The sequence below is a fragment of the Diorhabda carinulata genome, chromosome 12 (assembly GCF_026250575.1).
Source record: "Diorhabda carinulata isolate Delta chromosome 12, icDioCari1.1, whole genome shotgun sequence".
Classification (NCBI taxonomy): domain Eukaryota; kingdom Metazoa; phylum Arthropoda; class Insecta; order Coleoptera; family Chrysomelidae; genus Diorhabda; species Diorhabda carinulata.
The window spans coordinates 10,129,563-10,151,625 of record NC_079471.1 but is presented as its reverse complement, the minus strand read 5'-3'; the positions used below and the strand labels follow the sequence as shown (position 1 = coordinate 10,151,625).

General features: G+C 31.2%; 3 protein-coding genes across 5 annotated transcripts in view; 1 reads left to right on the top strand and 2 right to left on the bottom strand.

The window, feature by feature from the left end:
- LOC130900180 (uncharacterized) overlaps positions 1-3,507 on the bottom strand; it is a 265,111-nt gene extending 261,604 nt beyond the window's left edge. The window contains exon 1 of one of the 2 annotated variants that reach the window (XM_057810624.1): positions 3,020-3,507. In XM_057810624.1, the coding sequence (XP_057666607.1) occupies positions 3,020-3,036 (17 nt within the window). In that variant the 5' untranslated portion in view covers positions 3,037-3,507. Of the gene's footprint in view, positions 1-1,220; positions 1,365-3,019 lie in introns of those variants that run through there. The other variant, XM_057810626.1, reaches the window with a different exon arrangement.
- On the top strand, positions 3,212-21,919 carry LOC130900182 (serine/threonine-protein kinase PAK mbt). Of its 2 annotated transcripts, none has more exons than XM_057810627.1 (8): positions 3,212-3,507; positions 3,570-3,706; positions 5,340-6,169; positions 6,607-6,998; positions 7,196-7,484; positions 10,574-10,767; positions 13,277-13,504; positions 13,644-18,387. In XM_057810627.1, exons 3-8 carry the CDS (start codon positions 5,719-5,721, stop codon positions 13,806-13,808), a joined length of 1,719 nt encoding a protein of 572 aa, XP_057666610.1. In that variant the 5' UTR covers positions 3,212-3,507; positions 3,570-3,706; positions 5,340-5,718; the 3' UTR covers positions 13,809-18,387. The 2 variants fall into 2 exon arrangements, with proteins under 2 accessions (XP_057666610.1, XP_057666611.1); XM_057810628.1 differs by having other exon boundaries at positions 3,229-3,507; positions 3,570-6,169; positions 13,644-13,809; positions 18,169-21,919.
- LOC130900277 (zinc finger protein 862-like) lies at positions 16,302-17,810 on the bottom strand. The gene has a single exon (XM_057810787.1). The coding sequence runs from the start codon at positions 17,808-17,810 to the stop codon at positions 16,302-16,304; it is 1,509 nt and encodes a 502-aa protein (XP_057666770.1).
- Positions 21,920-22,063: the final 144 nt, after the last annotated feature.

Below are 22,063 nucleotides of genomic sequence, written 5' to 3'. Positions count from 1 at the left end.
AGTATGATAACAGAAGAATACTTGCGAAAATGGTTCCGTGAACTCGAAATTTATTTAAAACAACAAAATGTTTCTGATAATGCAACTTGATGATGTAAGTGTATTTGAAAGACCCAAAATTGAGTAGGAGAAGACGTTATGAAGTTGGTAGTCTAAATGAGAGTGTTTTAACAAAGATAATATTTTACCCTTTATTGAAAGAAGTACGGCTAAATTCCATCATCAATGGAAGTATTCATCGTAAACAACCTGTGTGAAAAACCGAATTGAATATGCCGCTGTTTATTGCGAAATATCAAAAATAGAACTTGAAAAACAAACTGCAGAATAAACTTGAAGAAAAAAACATTGAACATTTACAGTGTTAGGCAATTTAAAGTGAAACAATTTGCTCGTTAGTTTTTTCTGGCTGAACACTGGAACATTTGTGGCTGTACATAGATTTTTAAAGATTGACTACTAGAAATTTCTCCAGTTGTAAGTTTAAAAATCTTTCTTTGAATTCCTATACAACAAATATAAAAAACGATGGAAGTAGTCAAAAACTTAGATATATTAATATTTAATCTATTTAAATGGTTAGTCTTTGAGTTTTGCTTAATTTTTTTCTAAAAGGCTAATAGGCGGAGCAGCGTTACATGACCAAGCACTAGCGCAGTTACCCTAATAAAACTTAACTTCATGGACTTATTGAAAACAACAACACATTTTTTTTATAACTAGATTGTTGGTTTTTCATAAAGCGACCCAAGTATCAAGATATGATATTCTCCAATTTGATTTTTTTACCATTTCACAAAATCAACAATATTGTCGTATCTCTAAATTGCGTTGTATGCATGTAAATTGGAAACAATAATCGAGGGGCTCCAGCATTTTTCACAAAAAATTAGTATCGTAAACAATAAATTCATATCAAATTACGTACTTTCTCTGTAAACGAATGCCCTCTTTGATAAGAATGGTATAAAACTAATATTGTATTTGCATCTATTTTTAATAGTTTTTATGTTGTAATCATTTTTTTAAATGTATTTGAAATGTCTATTACATACGAAAATTGTTTCTGTGATTATTAATAGTCGTCATCTAATGAGGTTTGAATATTTATTATGAAAGAATAGATTTTATGGTTAATCTAATTCTTATATTTAATTTCTACTTCATGACTGCATAATTTTCTAACCGATACATGCCAGTAAAAATGAAAAAATACTTACTAAAATATCAGCTAATAAAACAGAAGTAGCTTTTTCATGTCACTTTCGATTCACTTTATTGATGTTCACATAGCCAAAACGTTTCTCTTAATAAAGAAATTAGGTAGAATGTATAAAAAAAACTACAGATGCAATACTTTTTACAATCCTCATAAATCCATCAGACAATGTTATCTCATAAAGTATGTGAGTTTAAAATTTAGATATAAAGATCGTAAATAGAACAGTATGAGTATTATTTCTATAATTGCTCAATAAAAACAGGTAAATTTCTTTAATTTATTATTTCTTAGACCTTTTGATATATTAATGCATCTAAATGTTATTGATTTTAGGTCTCTTCTGTTTTAAAATTAGTTTTTTTTTCTATAATTTAAAAAAAAGATAAATTTTGACGTTTTGACTTTTCTTTGAAAAAAATTTTGACATTTCGACTTTTCTTTGAAAAAAATTCATCTTTCTTTTAAAAATTTAAAAAAAAATCTAATTTTAAAACAGAAAAGACCTAAAATCAAGAACATTTAGATGAATTAAAAATGGGTATTGAAACTAAGGTAGATGAGTTGATACAAATTTAGAAAAACAAAAATAAGGTAGCAGGACATCTTGAAATAAGAGCTGGAACACGTAACGAGTACTAATTTTGATGAGTGTGCTCATTAAGCATTATTTTTGTGAAAAAAACTATTATTCAAACCAAAGCAAAGCTTATTTTGATGAATAGAGGGAAGCAGAACAATCTACGTATATGAAAAATGTTGGACGAAATATATTGAATAAGGGTGGCGCCACATTAGCATTAAGATAAATTTTAAAGCAAACGCCAAATATTCTTTACGCCCAGGTCAACTTTTCACATTTTTGTACAAAGCAAGCTGTTAAAATTTTTAATGATAAACTACCTATGATATTAAAATGTTTAACTCAGGAAACTTCAATTCCTCTACAAAAAGATACATTTTACCATACACTGTGTATATACCAGCGCCATTATGGAAGGCTTTTGAATTGTTATTTATCGTATATAGCTGGACACTTTTTCAATTCTTCTTCCGTATTAGATACTTCTTCTCTCTACCATCCATAGCATTTATGTAAATTTTGCATTATCAATTTCATAAGTAAAAAACTGGTTTACTAAATTTGGTTGTGATCGTACAACTCGGAAAGGGGTGAACATCTAAACGTCACTGTATCACTACACCAAGAAAACTTCACGATATGGTGTTGGTTGGATATTGAAAGTCACTTCATATCGCCCAGTGATTTCAATCAGTTGGGGTATAAGAAATCTTTCAGCAAAATGGATGCCACGTTCGCTTACAATCAACTACCAATGCAATCGATTAACAACATAGCTTTGTTTAACAGGAGATTCACGTATTTCGTAAACCTGGATGAAACGTGAATCGATCATTACATACCAGAAACTAAACAGCAGTCAAAAAAATAAGGTTAACGTGATGAATCAGCCAATAGACGTTTTCTGGAATGCACGTGGTCTAATCCACATTAACTACCTTAAAAACTAACTAACTCGATTTAACGATTCGCCCTGTTCTCCGGATTCAGTGCTGAGTAACATTTCTTGTTTCCAAACTTGAAGAAATGTCTTGGTGGAAAGTGATTTCAATATCACGATGAAATCATCATATAAGGAAATGCTTATATTGTTGTTCTCGACTAATCTAATTTTTTTGAAATCGATAAAAAATTTGACAAACTTGAGACAAAATGTATGATCATAAAAAGTTAATTTATAAGAGAAAAAGTTGGATAAGAAAATTATAATAACTTACCTACACTTGTGCAGCATATCACAAAATAATTATATTTATCACATTAATAAATAACTTTTTTGTTAAAAAAAGCGGTCGTTAACTTATAAACACAACACATACCGAAATTAATTAATTTTTACTACACACATCTCAAATGTCTACCCACCAATCGACAACTGATAGTTTGTATTTTGTATTGCAACCCACATTGTAGTACTAAATTACTCGGTAGAAGGATTTGATGTGTTTGTTATTGAGTTTTACAAGTTTCCAATTGGTTATTTCCTTGCGCACCAATTCAATTATTTATCTGTGTAGCTTTAAAAAATTAATAAATTTTATTAACCTATTACCTAATTAAATAAAAAAGGAATGTGACGAGCATCATAATAAACAATACCATACATATTAAATTAAAACTTATTTAGCATGTCCCTGAGCGAGAAGTTGTACGTTTTTTGTTTGGTTTTTTCATCGAAATGATTTTCTCTCACTCAAGTTTAGAGGTTAGTTAGAATATATTCTATTTATTACACGAAAAAAAATATTAAATTATACTACTTTACAGACTAAAGCTAAGGAATGAGTAGCTGACATGTAAATTATATCAATAATGTAAAATGGAGTTTTACTGACTAAAAATAAAGAGTAATATGAAGCAAAAAAGAAGGTTATTGTGTGGTATTTTCTGTATAACAATTTTGAGTGAGTTATTATATTTAATACTCTTTTGGTATGATTTCATTCTACTTGTTTTTGATACCAATTCAGAATAAACAAAGATATAAGCATCGGTATTTCATAAGCCTTAAAATATTCACAGACATACATAAAAATTTGGAAATTTGTTGATTCTTGATTGCAGGAGCTTAAATCAATAAGATATAATGAAGACATAATAGTTATTTGTACAATATTCTCTCTAAATAAACTGATTCAAGATAAGGAATATGAAATTGGAAGGAGGAAGTATATCTTCTGCAAGTAATAAAAAAAATATTCACCTGGTGGTTACGTCGTCCGATAAAAAAGATACTATTTTATAATTTATCCCTGAAATCCAATTTAGTTGATCTAATGACGCTAAAATTCATGGATTCCATCCCTAAAGTGATTATCTGGAAGACTGTCTAAATGCGTTTCAAAGGTTACTAATACCTCTTCGTTCGAGAAAAACTTTTTTCCACAAATTAATTTTTTAATATATGACAACAGCAAGAAGTCGGAGAGAACCCAGTCTGATGGAATTTGTGAATGTTGCGAAAGTTAGTATTTTATTCCACTGATTTTCGCGATGGTTTTTGGAACTTTGCGAGAGGGTACATTGTTTTGAAAGAACAAAAATTCACACTTAAAACAATCGTAAAATTGAAATGCTACAAAGCTACATGAAAAGGGTATTCAGTTAATTAATAATTATAATACAATAAAACTGAAGTTAATGGCAACGATCAAGTTAAATCTAGCAAATTACATTTAATAATTTGTAGATAAATGTCGCAAACCACAAAGAAGAAAAACCGCATACCTCAGCAACCTGTCGATTATACTATTAACAGGTATTAATCATACATAACCGAATACAAACAAAACATATGAACAAAAAAAATTTAGATTAAGATTGAGTTGAATTGATAATAATTTTCAAAAAGCTCTATAGAATTTATTATTGGAAAGCTATGTGGACAAAGTGAAGCAGAAGTCTTAGCAATTTTAAGTTGATATAATGAAATAGTATTGGATTTGAAATATCAGAAGAATTGTCTGGGAGCAACATTCTTTCAGATGGACTCCCGCTGTTTATGTGTTACACTTGATGAACACTTTCTATTTTATTTTAATTCAACTACGACAAATTTAGAATTATTCTTTGCAATTAATTTTATGACTAAATATCAAAACAACTATCATTTGTTAATGGAAATTGCAATCAAACAAAATATATTAGCAAATGATAAATATTCGTTTACTACATAATTAATGGTAGAAAAAAACCAATTAAAAAATAGAAAACATATTTATGAAATTAAGAAAAATAGTAGTTATTTATGTAATGAAATTTAATACTCATGATTCCGTTGGTGTATCGACATACTGTGTTGTTATCAGTATCACACCGACCGGAAATTCTTTAAAAAATACGCATCTTTTACAAAAACATCTAGATTTACCTAAAACTTTTTTTGTTCGCTCACTTCCACTAGATACTTCTGCCAAATTGACCAGAATCGATTTATAACAAAACTTTCAAGTTTCTGTATGTCTAAATAAAATTATTTATGGAATTTTAAAATAAATGATAACAATTTTTTAAATTTCCCTTAAATTTTGAACACAGGTATCTTGTATCTACCCCTCTACCAAAAGAATTTAATTTTATCGAATTCCTTCTTGGCTTCAACAAACATCCGCTAGAGGTTTCAAAGTGTCGAAATTGGGCGATTTCGTATTTGTTTGGTTCATTTTCAAACCCTTTTAGTTTAAATCACAGTATAAATTGATAAATATTTACAAACTAGTTAAAAAACAACATGTTCAAAATAACACTGGAGAAGAAGCTGTTTGTGAACGTATTATTTCAAAAACACTTAAACCAGGTTATGTAGCACGTATGTTGACACCACTACAATATAAAATAAAATTCATTTAATAAGTGTTTTAACCTACTTTGGATATTATTATTGGTGTTTTGAGAATAACGTTAGTGAAGAAGTAAAATGTTTAGCAAGAAAAAGAAAAAACCTCAAATTTCCCAACCGACGAACTTTGAGCATAGGGTACATACAGGGTTTGATAAACGTGAAGGAAAGTACGTAGGACTTCCGTTGCAATGGGCTTCTATTGTAGGAAATAATCAAATATTGAAATCAACTAATAGGCCTTTACCTTTGGTTGATCCTTCTGAAATAACTCCAACTGAAATACTGGACTTGAAAACTATTGTTAGGGGAGACCATAAAAATGAAAATAAACACGGAGTTTCTCAAAATAAACCGAATAATGGTATTGTTCTCCCTAAAATGTCAAATGTGGCCAGATCAAACTCGCTTAGATCTTCAAGTCCACCTAAGTTAAGAAGAGATCATAGAAATAATACTAATGTGCCCCCTTCAGTGCCCGAAGAACAAGTTATGCAATACACTTCAATGAGAAGGGATCCAAGCATAAGTGAGTAACTAATAAATTTCATATCTGTGAATAAATATTTATTTTACTGTATTCCTATCAACCATCCTTTAGGAATAACTATAACTTTATTTTATTAATAATATGTCATTTATTTATATTCTGCCAAGCAATAACCTTATTATTTATTATGTCCAACAATATTCTCAAATGCTTCCCAATTTTGTGATATTTTTTGGTGTTCATGAATGTTAATCATAATTCAAATGTCCATATTTTTGTTCCTTTTCCTTTCATGCTCATTCTTTTCATTTCTTTTCTTCATCTAGCTTTCCAATATTTATGGTTGTCTAAAAATAACAATGCATGAAGTGACATGATTATATATAATAATGCTAGTTAGTTTTTGTTTTCGATACATTTTAATGAATCTGTTCTACCTAAATTATAGAATTTCAATAGCTTTCTTTGTACACTAGGTAAACCTCAGGTACGAGATAATTCTCCAGCTGAACGTTCCCTAAGTAATCAAGAAATTCCTAATCCTTTCGTAAACGGTAACATACCAGATCAATATATAGGTTACCATCCTCGAGATCATCCTCAAATTTCACCAGCAGGCTCTATGATGTCTTCGGGACCTTCTCCCATGATACCTTTATCTCACAAAGCAGGTCATACACAACCAACTCATACTGGATCACATCAGAGTCTTCAACATGCAGGATACCACCCCGCTCCACAGAGGCATGATCAAAATCAAAATTTAAAAAATGGATTGCAATCAACTCAGGCTGTACATACTCCACCTAGTGCCACTGGTCAAGTTTCATCCAATAAACATCATGAACAAAGGCTTACCCATGAACAGGTAAATACAAATCTAAATTCAATACTTTTCATAATTTGATTTAGAAGAATTGATAATTTATCTGGGTATATGCTAGAATATTTCATGATTTATAGATGTAAAGGATTAATGGAGTAAGTAGTATACAATATAGTAGATAATCTTAGTAATTATTGCATTGTATTGATGATCTGTTTAATTCATTTTTTTGTTTGTAGTTCAGAGCAGCTCTTCAAATGGTTGTATCCTCAAAGGATCCTCGTGAAAATCTGGAACGGTTTATTAAAATAGGTGAAGGTTCAACGGGTACTGTATGTATAGCTCATGATCGCACTACAGGCCGACAAGTTGCCGTAAAAAAAATGGATTTAAGAAAACAACAAAGGAGAGAACTCTTATTTAATGAAGTGGTCATTATGAGAGATTATCATCATCCTAATATAGTAGAAATGTTTGACAGTTATTTGGTGAATGATGAACTTTGGGTTGTAATGGAATTTTTAGAAGGTAAGCTAAACAATCTTTTTCTCCTCTTTTCCTTTTACCTTTTTATATATCAGACATGGGCTTCAATTCTCTTGAACCCAATTATTCCACTGTCTTTAATCATCTTCATCAATGCTATGTAATGTTTTTCTTCTATTTACTTCCAATTCATTTAGTTCTTCCCTCTTTCTTCTTCGTCTTGTCATTCGATTTTTAATGGTACTTCCAGCCTCTATTATTTTTCTTGTAAACTTATCTTCTTTCTAATATATCCATATTATCCAGTGGTTTATTATTTTCTCGATTCTTGTTATTTTTATATCTTTGTCATGTTCTGTTATTCTCCTCAAGTGTTTCACTTCCAATGCATTTATTTTTGTCTCTTTGTCCCTCTTAATTTATTAGCTGTTTCTGCATGTATTTTCCTCTTTTCTATTCAAAACTTGTCAAGATAAGTAAAGTGACTGAAGCAGCCTCCTTCAATAAGTTCAGATTTGAATTATTCAGCATCAATCAAAATTTTGATGTCTTAACGAGTAATTTTAATAAAGATGCTATGCCCTTTGGTGAAGATTGTCAAGAATCAAATAGAAGAATTTTACCAAAATCTCAATGAATCTTTCACAATGGTTGATAATAAAGTTTATGACATGTGAGATGTGAAAAAAAATGTGATTCTATCTCTGTGAATATGAACAGAATTTTTTATTCAATAGTCTTAAAAACATATAGTTCAAATGTTTTGTCATGAAATCCAAATATTCATCTCATACTAACTCTAAATCTCGATCAGATATACTACAACAAAAGAATCCTCTTGATAAATTCTTAACTTAGCAAAACAGAATCTACGAGACGGTGACCTACGTTGGGTACAATGAAAAAATTAAGAAGTTAAATCAGCTTAGAAATGACAAATTATCTACTAATGATGATATTAAGGAACTTTGAAACTCTGTTTTCCATCTTGTGAAACCATACATACATATGTAATGAACAGCATGGTTTTTATCCAGGTAGATCTAAGGTCTCGAATTTAATGTGCTTAACAGAATATTCAGCAGCAGACTTGGGTAATGGTGGTCTGGTTGATGTCATCTATACAGATACATTCTTATCATTAATCTATATAGCATTGGTTTAACTGATTCATTCACCAATTTTTTATGTCATACCTTATGGATAGAAAGCTCACAGTTACTATGGTTTTAACTCCCTAGATACTTCTGGAGAGCCTCAGGGCTCAGTTCTTGGGCTGTTATTATTCTCAATATTTAGTAATGACATCCTTTATGCAGATGATCTACAGCTATATCAAACATTGGTGATTGTCACTTACCTCAATCTAATATGGATACAATTTGTGAGTGATGTGATGAAAATGCAATTCATCTTAAAAGTTCTATAAAATTTAAACATTTTGATGTTACATTGGATAGTAGATTAAACTTTGTTGAGCATATCAATATTATCCTTAGTGGAGCCTTTATAAACCTTTTGTACTGAAAAGCTCTGGGCAGTTTATCGAAGTTAAAACTGTATCTTTACTTTTGATTGCATTTGGTCTTCCAAAACTAGAATATGTCTCTCTTATATGAGATTCAAGTTACCAAACTCATATCAACAAAATAAGTAAATACAGAGAAAGTAAATGAAATATATGTGGTTTAACAATATTTATCCTCAATAACTCAAACGATCCAGAGTCTAGACGTTTGTGGTCTTTGATTTTCCTTCACATGATATTACTTTACAAAATTGTGACAAATAAAATTGACTGTTCAGAATTGCCGTCTTTTAAGAAAACATACTTCGTGGATTGCCACTTGGTCCCACTCTTTATTATACTTTTACAGTCGCTAGAACTAATATTCTCAAGTTTTCACCTTTATATAGAATGGATTAATAACACAGGCATATGCTGAACTATTTGGTTACTTTTTGCAGCACTATCTCTTAACATAAAAAAGAACATTTTCACTGTTTTACAACTCTCTCATTATTTATATTTGACAAAGTTGTTGAGATGAGATAAGACTTTAGAACCGTTTTGCTTACCTTTTCGTATCTTTCTGTGTATAGTATATATTATTAAGTTTTATCTAATGTACCATTTTTTATTGGTACTTTTCTAATTTAACCATTGATTGTTAAATCTTATGTATGTTCGTTCCACCTTTTACTTGGCCCTTGGGATGTGGGGTGGTGTCATAACCAATGCTCCCAACTCTCAAATGTTCATCTGCCTAAAGCCTCAATCAGAAACACCTAAAATCTCCACATTTACTGTAGATTCCCATTAAAGAAATTTTTATTTTTTATAAAATAAATAATTGAATATTTTTAAATAAATAATATATTAAAAATATCATTTGACAAATGATAAATTTTAAACAATAAACAGATAATTTCACTCAGCAACATTATTTTTTAAAATTCTTTATTCGTAAATCATCAAAAACTTCAAGTAACAAATCATTTTCCTCAAATTCTGATTATTTTAAATCATATATATTACCATTAAATAATTTTCCAAAGCCTATACTGTTACGCCTTTGTTTTACTTAATTTGAAATTAAAAAAACTAAATATTTGAAGATATAGAAATCCCTAAAAATATAACACTAGTAAAAACATCCCATTCCACATTTTTCCCCTAAATTTGTGATCGCATTTTTTCTTTATTGGTTTATTATTATATTATTGGTTTATTATCATGACTTCAGTTTTATTGATGTTTACTTCCCTTTTATTTATTTTTATATCTCATGAAAATACTTTTATTTATTTTTAGTTTTATTCTGAGAATTTGCTATTAAAATTGATTTGCGAAACATGAAAAGTATAAAAGCAATGGCAAGAATGCTGGACTTGATCATCAGAAAAAGTTTTGTTGGACTAAATATTCAATTTTCTCTAATTTATGGTAACTCATTTATCAAAAATAAATTCATTAGTATTGTGGTTGGTCACTTTATTTTTGTAAAAAAAAAAACAAATCAAGGTGTGTCCTTAAATAAAATTCTGACAGTTTAATAAACATGTTACATGAATGATATACCTTTATTTAAAATGTCTTGATTTTTTATTTTTATTTATAATTGAAACAGGTGGAGCCCTAACGGATATTGTGACACATTCCAGAATGGACGAAGAACAAATTGCAACTGTCTGTAAACAATGTTTGAAAGCTTTGTCTTACCTTCATTCCCAAGGAGTTATTCATAGAGATATTAAGTCAGATTCAATATTATTAGCACTCGATGGAAGAGTAAAATTGTCCGACTTTGGATTCTGTGCTCAAGTAAGCATTTTTTGTGATTAAAATTATAATAATTCATTATTTCAATATAAATCAAATTTCCATGTATGTAGGATAATTTTTTTTATGTAAAAAGCTAGCACAATATGGTAAACCCTGTGGACATGATATTGAACTTCTGTAGGTTATAGTGTTTGGAAAAGACGTCTGCCTGTCCAGTTGGTCTTGCAAATACTGTTCCAGGTGGGATTATGTTGGACAGTTTTGGAAGAGCATCTGTCGTGGTAGTATTGGTAAAATAGATTTAGGTCAGTGACCTTTCTTCTATGCTCTAAGCTATCCAAATTTCTGGTCTAATTTGCGGAGTATACAGCTTATTGGTCTTGAAGATATGAGTGTAAGTGCTTTGTAAAAATAGCAGTCTGGGTCTTTGCTGCATTAAATTCAATCAGATTGCCTCCACCCCACTCCAGAATGTTTTCAAGATCGATATTGGTGGTGGTGATCTGTTGCTGCTTACAGATTTGAGTGCTAGCTGAATTGTGTAAAGATAGTTGTCAACTTACTTCACCATTTTATATTTTAGTTTCAGATTTCAATACTGTGGAAAGTACCTAACTTTCTTTCATAATTTTCTTCCTTATTGTCTATTTTAGTCTGTTGGGGAGTTCTTAAATTTTGTACATAATTTTCATTTTCATTTAATTTAACTTTGCTTGTAATTGTTCCTCAATATTCATCACTCACTTTTTCATTACTCAGACCTGATAAAGAAAAAGCTGAAGCGTTTTCTAAATACTTAAGCAACGTATACAAACCGTATCCCTTAAAACTATCTGTTAAAGGAGAAAATAAAATTGTTCAAACCATGGATGTACACTTTCATCTTGATCTTCCTCACCAGAAAGTAACAATGGAATATAAACAAATAATAAAAGGAATCAACATAAAAAAGTCGCGTGGGTTTGGCTCAATCTCTGGCAAAAGTTTACAAAAACTTATAGTATAGATCTCCAATGCCACGTTGAGAATAAACTACTTTTCATGCACTTGGAAAGCTGCCCATATAATAATGATCTTCAAACCGGGGAAAAAGCTAGAGTATGTCTTCTCCTACAGACCTATAAGTTTACTTCCATCTCACTCAAAAATATTCAAGAAGCTGTATGTTAAAAGACAAAAGATAATATATCAAAATAAAATAATACCAGACCATCAGTTTGGATTCCTCAATAAGCATGGTACAGCATCAAATCCATAGATTAGTTATTATGGATATGGATAACAAAACATACTGTTTCACCCCTTTCCTTGACATATCCCAGCTTTTGATGAAGTATGGCATAGAGGACTGCAAGTCAAACTTAAGAAACTACTTCCTCATCTTCACTATCAACTCCTCAAATCATACATAACTAACAGATACTTCACTGTGACACTACGCAATGAACATACTGATATCCAGCATATACACTCTGGTGTTCTACAAATGAGTGTCTTAGGACCAATTCTTTACCTGATGTACACAGCAGACTTATTTACTTGAAGATCCATCCTCATAGCAACTTTTGCTGATAACACTCTTGTGCAGAAAATATTAAATATTAAAATAGATATGGACGTATGGCATACAACTGTGGGGTACCACCAGTAACTCCTGTATCACCATCTTCAGAGGTTCCAAAATAAAGTACTGGATGCAATAGTCGACGTACCCTATTATGTCCCTAACGAGGTAATTCACCATGACATCCCCCTGGAATCCGTCAAAGAAGCCATAAATCAGTTGAATGTGTGCGACAATAGTGAAGGGTGAAGGTTGAAACGCCTGCTGCTATTAAATCTGAACGATAAACACAGATAAGTTCAGATATTAAGACAGAAACGAAATAAAAACTCTATAACAAGACTCAAATTAAGATTAATTTAAAAGAGTAATTGGAGTAATTTTCTATAAGCCATCCATCCATTTATATTGTTTATTGCTTATGAGGCAGACTGCACTTTGAGTGTTAAAAAAAACTCAATCGGGAAAGTTAATACTGCCCTAACTACTGTTGAGTTACTCTCATAGGTTTAGAACTAGTTTTAAATGGCCATTTCTTAATTTTATTAATTATCTCAATAATTTTGTTTTCTAAAATCCTTTTGATTGTAACCAACAAAACATCTATAAAAATTCTTAGTGTAGTCTGTAGAATTTTTGTGATGAACCACTTGAACATAGAATATAATTTATAATAGAAAATGATTTTCTTGTTGGCATGAAGGTATATTAGTATACATTGAATCAATCATTATAGGTAATTGTAGTGCTCAAGACGAGAGTGACCACAAGTCACTATAGCTGAGATAAAGAAAACTAATAAAGAAATTATTGATTTAGCATTACATATTTATGTCAATGTGGCATTCATGTGTTGTAACAATCAAAACTGTTTAGTTTCAACACATGTGTTATTTATTTTATAGATTTATATTACAATAATTACATTTAACTTGTACTAATCTAATTTATTGCACAGATTGCCTTATATAATTTTTTTTTCAGGTTTCTCAAGAGCTTCCAAAACGAAAATCTTTAGTTGGAACTCCTTATTGGATGTCACCTGAAGTTATATCAAGATTGCCGTATGGACCTGAAGTTGATATTTGGTCATTAGGTATTATGGTTATAGAAATGGTTGATGGAGAACCGCCATTATTCAACGAACCTCCTTTGCAGGCTATGAGGAGGATTCGGGAAATGCCACCTCCAAAACTAAAAAATGCTCATAAGGTAAAAGTATATTTATCATTATTTGCTGTTGTTATAAACATTCCTTGTCATGAATGTGTTGTCTTTTTGTCTTTCCACGCCCAAAGACATATATCTATATCCTAGAGTTTACTTCATATAAATTATAATTTATTTTTAGGTATCCCCACGGTTGCAATCATTCTTGGACAGGATGCTAGTAAGAGATCCTGCTCAACGTGCAACTGCTCAAGAACTTCTAGCGCATCCATTTCTAAGGCTAGCTGGTCCACCAGCTTTATTGGTACCATTGATGCGAGGCGTCAAAAATACGAATTATTCTTAAGGTATTATGATAAAAATGAAATTTTTATTTATTTTATAGAGAACATAGCAGTTAACTAACTTTTTTCATCTGGAGAGTAAATGTATTGTTAGACATCACAAACAGTTCATAGAATTTAAAATGAATTTTATTAGATACTGTGAATATTCCCACTATGAGGTTTGGTGGCCTTTTTGGATAACATGTACTTAATCAAAAAGTATTTTGGTTCTCATTAACTTTTTTCCTATTCTCAGTCTAATCATTTTGCAATCTTTGGTCTTCTGTTGTTTCTTTTGGAGTTGTAGAATAAGTTGTTTATAGGTATTTTTAGTCTTTGCTGGTGTTTGCTTCCAATAAAGTCAAAATTTTGGATATTTTATTGATATTGATCTTGCTATTTCTAGTTCCTTTACGAAAACCGTTGGGAAACTGACTCTTAATCAACTTAACATTTATATGATTTCCATTCTCCCATTTTTTAAATTTGGATGAAGTGGTCTTGTAATTTTACACATTCCGTTATGAAAGCTTGCGATTAGGACGATTGCATCATTAGTATTGTATCTGTAATGGTTCCATTGCCATTAGAATTGGTTCTAAAACACTGTTTATTAGGTATGTTTTCTTTAATCGTGGTGGCTTATATCGTCAACATAAAATGATTTTTTTTTAATTTTAGTTATACTTATTAATTTATTTTATTTCGAGAGTGATACAACCAGACCAAAACTTTTTATTCTTTCATGTTATTTTAATCAAATGATGTTTGTTCTGCATTGAAGTAAGCTCCTGTTTGAGTACAACGACAACAACTAGTAGTCACTGGGATTAGTTCAATACAAGTTTTTCTCTTTTACAAATTTTCAAATACTATCATTTTTTTTACAAAAGAAGAACCTTGACAGCCAATTGTTTTTATTTAGAATGCTTAGAGCTCACTCCAGTTGACTCAGGTGACTGCTGTTCTGATTCAGGTATATATTGTTGAATCCAATGCATATCGATATAAAACATCTTTTTTATTTTTCTTAAACAATTCAAAACTTCGCTCTGAATCGACTCATTCGTTATATTCCAATTGTGAGAAAACGCAGCACTCTTATTCTCAAATGCTCATATAAAATTATTTCTTTGTGATGTCTACTATTTCTTAAATTTTACCTTGCAGTATTTCGTCGTGATTTCCAGGATATTTTTTCTTCTCTAACCTGACCTTAAAGCTCCACATACCAAATCACCATAATACTTTTCAAACCAAGCCTTTACTTCAACGGTTTTTTCCAGTTAAAAAACAATTATTAAGAACTACATGGAATTGCTTTCTATTGTTAGAAAAACTTGGGAGCAGGGCCGTAGTCAGAACCAAAATTTTAGCAGGGCTATTAGATTTTTTACCAGGGCCCATATTTTCACATTGAAATATACTGATATTTTAATTTTAAGGGACGATTTACGGACGAAACATACACCGCCATTAAATATGTTTTTTCCCTAAGAAATAAAACCAAATTGAGTGTTAAACATGTTCTATTAAATAAGAATAAATTTATAAATTTAAAAAGTTCTTTAGAACCAAACATGAAAAAAATATTTTATTCTTTGACTTACATGTGAACAAATATGCTTTGATAAAAAACAAAAATAACAGAACACTTTTAAAACTCATAACATTTAACACTTATTGTTAGAATATCTACATAGAAAATCATAAAAACAACACAAATACAAATAAAATAAATTTTCAGACAGATAATTAAAATAATTAAAACTAAAAAAGTTGCAATTTTCTTTGTTTACGATTGTTAAATTTTATTAAAAATGACTCCATGTCGAGGGACTCTGTTCTTCGACTTTCAAAAGCCAAGTAAATTAAATCGGCTATACGAGGCTGACTCATAGAATATCTCTGTGGTCTGTTAATTGCAGTTAATGTTGAAAACGAAGATTCATTTACTTCAGTACTACACCCAAGGGTATATACTGTCGCAAACAGGGCGTATGTATTTTTAAATACTTCCCTCTGTTTATATAATTCAGCAAAAATATCCGACTTTGGTTTATTGTGCATGTAATCCTTGACTACTGCCAACTCCTCCAGAGTTGGTAGTGAAATCCCTAAAAAAATGTATAACACTATAACTTAAGAATCGCTTACCCAACTTTTCCAGATATTTGATTTTCTCCAGATCAAAAAGCTCAATGCTACTTATTGCAGTAATTAGTTCATCATTGTCAGAGAACCTCTCGTTTAATAGGGATAATACAAGGTCCAAGGACTCAAAAAATTCGGCTTCAGTGCCACTTTTACTGGCATTTGGTTTATTAGACATTTCAGACGGCAGTTTTTCCATTACCAGATATTCCCTCATAGTTACGCTTAACTTTGGTACTCTCTTTTCAGTTGGTATTGCTTCCGTATCCTTTAAAAGTTGTGAAGCTTCATTGGCTAAACTTTGATAAGTCTCATTTGTTCTTAGATCTCGAATTTTATTTTTTACTGACTTAATAATTTCATTGGTTTCCTAGACTAATTGTACGAGCTTGTAAAGCTGAATCGGCAGGTTCTAAGAGCCCAAGTAACTTCTTCATAAAAACAAGGGTGAATCTAAAGTCGTATTCCAACATAACTGATTTAATCCCAACAGATTTGACTGATAAATACACAGACCAACAGATAAATGACCGATCATTTTTAAATTCATCCAATGATCTTAATATTTCAGTGTAGTTTGAAAATATAACTTTAACAATTGCTATATGCCCAGACCAGCGCTGCTCCAATAGTCTACCAATAGACTTTCCCCGATAAATAGCAGCCACTTTTCCATGTCCAAAAAATTCATGTAACATAACAGCTTGGTCAAAGAAGTGTTTAATTGAATCTATTTCTGAAATAGTTCGCACAACTACAAGATGGAGACGATGGTTAAAGCAATGTACGTATGGAATAAAACGTCCTAATGATTTTTGGATTAAAGCAGCTACTCCCCCCTTATGGCCGCTCATAACACTAGCACCGTCATAACATTGGCTAAGGTGTTTTGTATCTATTCCATTATCATTAAGAATATTAAGTGTCATATTTGTGAAAGTTTTGGCATCTAACTTTTCTATAGTGTAAATACCTAGTAAAGATTCAAACACTTCACCATTTTTGACATATCTTATTCCAATTGATACATTTTCTCTGTTGTTTTTATCTCTTGTGCCATCTTCAAGTAATGTAAACCATGGTACATCTGCAGTTTTTAGATCACCAACAACTTGTTCACGTACCATTTCAGCTAAAATAGCTATTATCTCATTTTGAATATCAGGAGATGTATACTTAGCATTTTGAGGAATATGTGGAAGACATTCGGCCAATTTTTCGTCCTTTTTAATTGTATATTTAAATAAATTTAAGAATAATCCCCGCTCTTGTTCATGCTCAATGTCATAATTGCCCCGAAGAGCTAGTTCATTTACTGTTAAAAACTGAATTATCTCAGCAATCGACTTAACATAATATCTGTATTTTTGCAAAATATCACTATTGATAAGCGTAGACACAGCAGTGCCAGTTAAGTCTCTGATTTTTTTCTCGTTCCACATTTGCATAGCTTTAATGTGAACTGCCGTTTTTTCATGCGCTGGAAATCCATTGTTAAGATCTGTTGCATTTTTCCAGTTACTAAATCCGGAATAGGTATACACCGTGTGTCCTTTGCTTCCATTTGGTTGGAACTGACGACATGCATAACAAAATGCAGCATTTAGCTCTTGGGAATATTCTAGCCACAAAAATCTCTTATACCAGTTAACTTGAAAAGACCGGTTATTTTCTTGTTTGGGATAATTAGCTAGTATTATTTGTTTTATATCCTCACCTTTTGGTGCCAGATCTGGAGCTGAACTGCTGGTTAAACTGGATAAATTGGTTGACCCATCAGCATTTTTCTGACTTTTGGAATTACTGCCCGATGTATCAGGTACAGAGTCAATAGCACGTTTTTTATTAAAAAATTGTCTTATGTCCATTTTTATTCAACTAACTCACGACACTCGCTCAGAAAGCCAAAAACAATACTAAAAATACTCACTAAAGCAGCCGCAAAAAATTTCCCTTGATAAAGAAATAAATATGACAGCTACATGAAAATGGTTCGCTACAGACTAATTTTCCAATCCAATGTGTAAATCTTTACGCCGCCGCGCCCGCCGCGTCTTAACCTACGCGGCACGCGGTGGTATGATGGTCGGCATGGCACAGGACAGGACTTCCATAAAAAAAATATATACATATAGAAAATAAAACTTGTGAAGTCAAATGACTTGCCGAAATTTTTGACGCGTGCTTATAGTATTTTTTTTACCAGGGCTCAAATTTTTTTTACAGGGCTCTGCCCTGGCCAGCCCCCCTCTAGCTACGGCCCTGCTTGGGAGGTTTGTAATTGTAAAAAATTTTTAAAAACTGGAGGGAATGGTATTTCAAGAAATAATACGAAAATGTGATTTGTCAGACCAAGGATTTATTGACCAATGGTATTAATTTTAAATCTGCTTTTTTCCATCTTTTTTACTTTTGTTTTATAACAATAAATTTCTCTTGATCTTATTGACCATTTTATTTTTCTGGGTACCAGTATCTATTTATAAGTACTTATTATCCCCATATATTTATAATTCTAAGTATTTTTATTAAAAAACACTTTATCTTTCACCCCTTTTCATACATTGACTTCAGTATAACCACTTTCCAGACCGATATGATACGAAATATAGTTCAAATGTAGTATTAATGTATGTGCAAATCTTTTTTATTACTTTATATTAATTTTGTAGTAAGCTTAATAAGAGAAAAATTTTATTCTGGCTTTTGTTGATTTCGCGACTACCAGTATTTGTTGTAGCCGTCCAAAAATGTGCCTTTAGAATTCATATATATATACGTGATTGTATTATTAATTTACTCTCTATTAACATAATGTCAATATATGAAAAATATATAAAAACTTATCAAAATAATTATTTATTTGTACAGTTTAAATTGCCTTAGTTATATATCAGCATTTCTATATAAAAAAAGACTGAAAGTCTAGTGATATAATAAAAAATTTTTGAATGGCCTACCCCCGCAGAATTTTATAATTTGTTGTCTGTTTTATATTTCTTAAGATTCTTACAACCAGGTACTGGATATTTTAATCTTTGATTGCTACCCACACACTGGTTCATATTTTTGATTACCAAATTCAAAGAAGTTAGTTATTAGAAAAATTTTATAAAACGACGCTCATTCAAGCAAAAGTGAGGTTTTAAAGATATTTTTTTTTCTTTTTTGTAATCATCACACGACATAAAAGGACCAGGACACCTAATTAACAGATAATAATGATTTATATAAATCTGAATATGAGGTATTTCTTCCAAAAATTGTTTCTTAACTGACCAAGAAAAAGTTATTGTGAATATTAGTGAAAAAAGTAGACATCTAAAATAAGTTACACTAATTGAGTATAATACATTTAGTGCTGATGATTTGATTACAATCATCAATTTTTTGAATTTTATGAACGATTTTTAAATTTGGAAAGAAAAGTCAAACTATTTTCTGTTTTTGTTATTTATAAAACGATCGCCAGAAAATGTTCCTTTGTACTCCAGGGTATGGTATAACTTGTCTCGTATTCTTTTTAGTTCATTCCAAATTAAGCATATCTCCTGGATATAACGGTATTTCCTCAGGCCATTAGGGGCTCTTTGGATTGTGTGTATTTTCATTAGGCATCTGTTTAAGTAGAGTTTTTAAAGGGACTAATTGGTTGATGATATTTAACTAAATGTCATAAATTCACAAACAGATATGGGAAGAAGAAACTTATTAATCATAAAATTATTTATTCTTAAAATAGAATGTGGAATATAATTGCTGAATATGAGTAAAGAAAGAGTACAGTAAAAAATGCCAGATATCACAAAGAAGTACCTAATAAAAGAATATGATATAAATATTTAACATATGTAATCAGTATCATTCAAATATAAAAACTATAATAAAATATAGCCAAATATCTTCTTCTTCTTTTAATGCATATCCTTTAATGGATGTTAGCGACCACATTTTTCATGACTTCTCTATCTCTAGCGGTATGGATCAATGTCTGAATATCTTGTATCTTCAGGATTCTACGATATACCCACATTTCAAATGCCTCTAATATTGTTGATGTTTTTTACCTTAAGGGTCCAACCCTCCATCCCGTAAAGAAGCACTGACCAAACGTAGCACCGCACAAGTCTCAGTCTAAGATCAAGATCAAAGTCGGTACATGTAAATACATTTTTAAATTTGATGAATGTACTTCGAGCTTGCTCAATTCCGCATTTTATTTCACCGTTCGACGACCATTCTTCATAGAGCCATGTTCCTAGATATTTAAATTTTTCTACCCGTTCTATAAGTTTTCCATTATATGTTACTCTAGATTTTCTAAACGTATTCGCTTCCCTAGTGATAATCATGAATTTAGTTTTTTTTGATGTTGATGTTTAATCCCATGTTTTGGCTATATCCGCCTACTATATTAATTAGTTGTTGTAGGTCATCTATATTATCTGTAATCAGCACTGTGTCATTGGCATAACGTATGTTGTTGACCCAGACTCCATTGACTTTGATCCCAATGTCTCTATCTTCAAGTGGCTTTTGAAAGATGGCTTCAGAGTATATATTAAACAGGAGCGGCGACAATATACAATCTTGACGTACTCCTCTGCGAATCCGAACTTGCTCAGTTAGACCATGATTTACTTTGACTTGCGCTTTTTGGTGCCAATACAGATTTTCGATACAACGAATGTCTTTTTCGTCCAAATCCAATTTTTTGAGGAGCTGCATAAGTTTGTGATGTTGAACTTTATCGAAAGCTTTTTCGTAGTCTATGAAGCATAGACAAACATTTTTTCTTTGGTCATAGCAGTTCTGTACAAGGACCTGTCTTGCGACTATTGCCTCTCTTGTAACTAACCCCTGTATAAATCCAAATTGCGAGTCGCTTATATTATTATCACATTTTCTATATAATCTCTGATGTATTATTCTTAGGAATATTTTTAGGGAGTGGCTCATAAGGCTAATTAGCCTATGATCTACACACTTTCTCGCGTTCGTTTTTTTTGGGATAGTAATAATAACTGAAGATAGCCACTATTCAGGGTAATGACCAGTATCATATATCTTGTTGAACAGCTTGTGAAGCACTCTAAGGCCCCTTTCGTCCAGTAGTTTCAGTATTTCTGATAGTATTTCATCTGGATCAGCTGCTTTATTGTTTTTAGCGACTAGTACAGCCTTTTCTACCTCTTCTTTGGTAATAGAAGGTCCAGTTAGACGTTCTTCTGCATCGAGCTCTCTGGTTGTCCTGGTTGGTTATTATACCTAGATTTCGTTTTTTAAATATACCAGCAGCTTCCTTTAATTTTTTATGGAGGTTGAAATAATCGTGTCTTCGTTGCAGTTGTTCTATTTCGTTGCACTCGTTTTTAAGCCATTCATTTTTTGCAACTCTAATTTTTGATCTTATGAGTCTCTGTAAGTCTCTGTACTTATTTATATCCTTTTTTAGTTTTCTACGCTCATCCTTTAAGAGCAAAATTTCATCGGTCATCCATTTTTGTTTTTTATTTCTAGATTTGAATCCTAGAACACTTTGTGAGGTATTTCTTAAAACACTTGCTATTTCTACGCATGATTTTGACGGGTCGTCCTCTTCGACCGTGGAATCTAACTTCTGTATCTGAGAATTTAATCGGTTGGTTAATACGGATTTAATGGTTGGACTATGCAGTTTTTCTAGTGCTATTGTACGTCTTGGTGTTTCCTTTTTAGCCTTTGAAAAGGATATTTTTATGACGGCCGATAGTAGTACATGGCCTGTGGGTATATCAGTTCCAGGATATGTGCATGCCGTTTTTACTGAAGAAGCAAATCTGGAGTTTATAAGGATGTAATCTTTCCCTGGTTGGTCTCTTGGTGATTTCCAGGTATATAGGCGGCGAGAGTGTTGTTGGAACTATGTGTTGGTTACTGTCATATGTTCTTGACAGAACTGCAGGAAACGATCCTTTCAGCCAAATATCACAAAGAAGTAATTAAAACGAAGAAATAAAATGAACAATTCATAGCAGTCAAATATAAGAAAACCATCTCAAGATTTAGTGAAAGGTAGTGAACATGCTGTATCGGAGAAGAGTGGGGTTAGACTAAGGCACATGTGAAACCCTACCCTTTA

Excerpts from the sequence above, each read along its gene's own strand:
- LOC130900182 (XM_057810628.1), top strand. The coding sequence starts at position 5,719 with ATGTTTAGCAAGAAAAAGAAAAAACCTCAAATTTCCCAACCGACGAAC. Across the intron at positions 7,485-10,573 it reads TGTAATGGAATTTTTAGAAG|GTGGAGCCCTAACGGATATT; the intron begins GTAAGCTAAACA and ends TAATTGAAACAG. Across the intron at positions 13,505-13,643 it reads AACTAAAAAATGCTCATAAG|GTATCCCCACGGTTGCAATC; the intron begins GTAAAAGTATAT and ends ATTTATTTTTAG.
- LOC130900277 (XM_057810787.1), bottom strand. The coding sequence starts at position 17,810 with ATGGACATAAGACAATTTTTTAATAAAAAACGTGCTATTGACTCTGTA.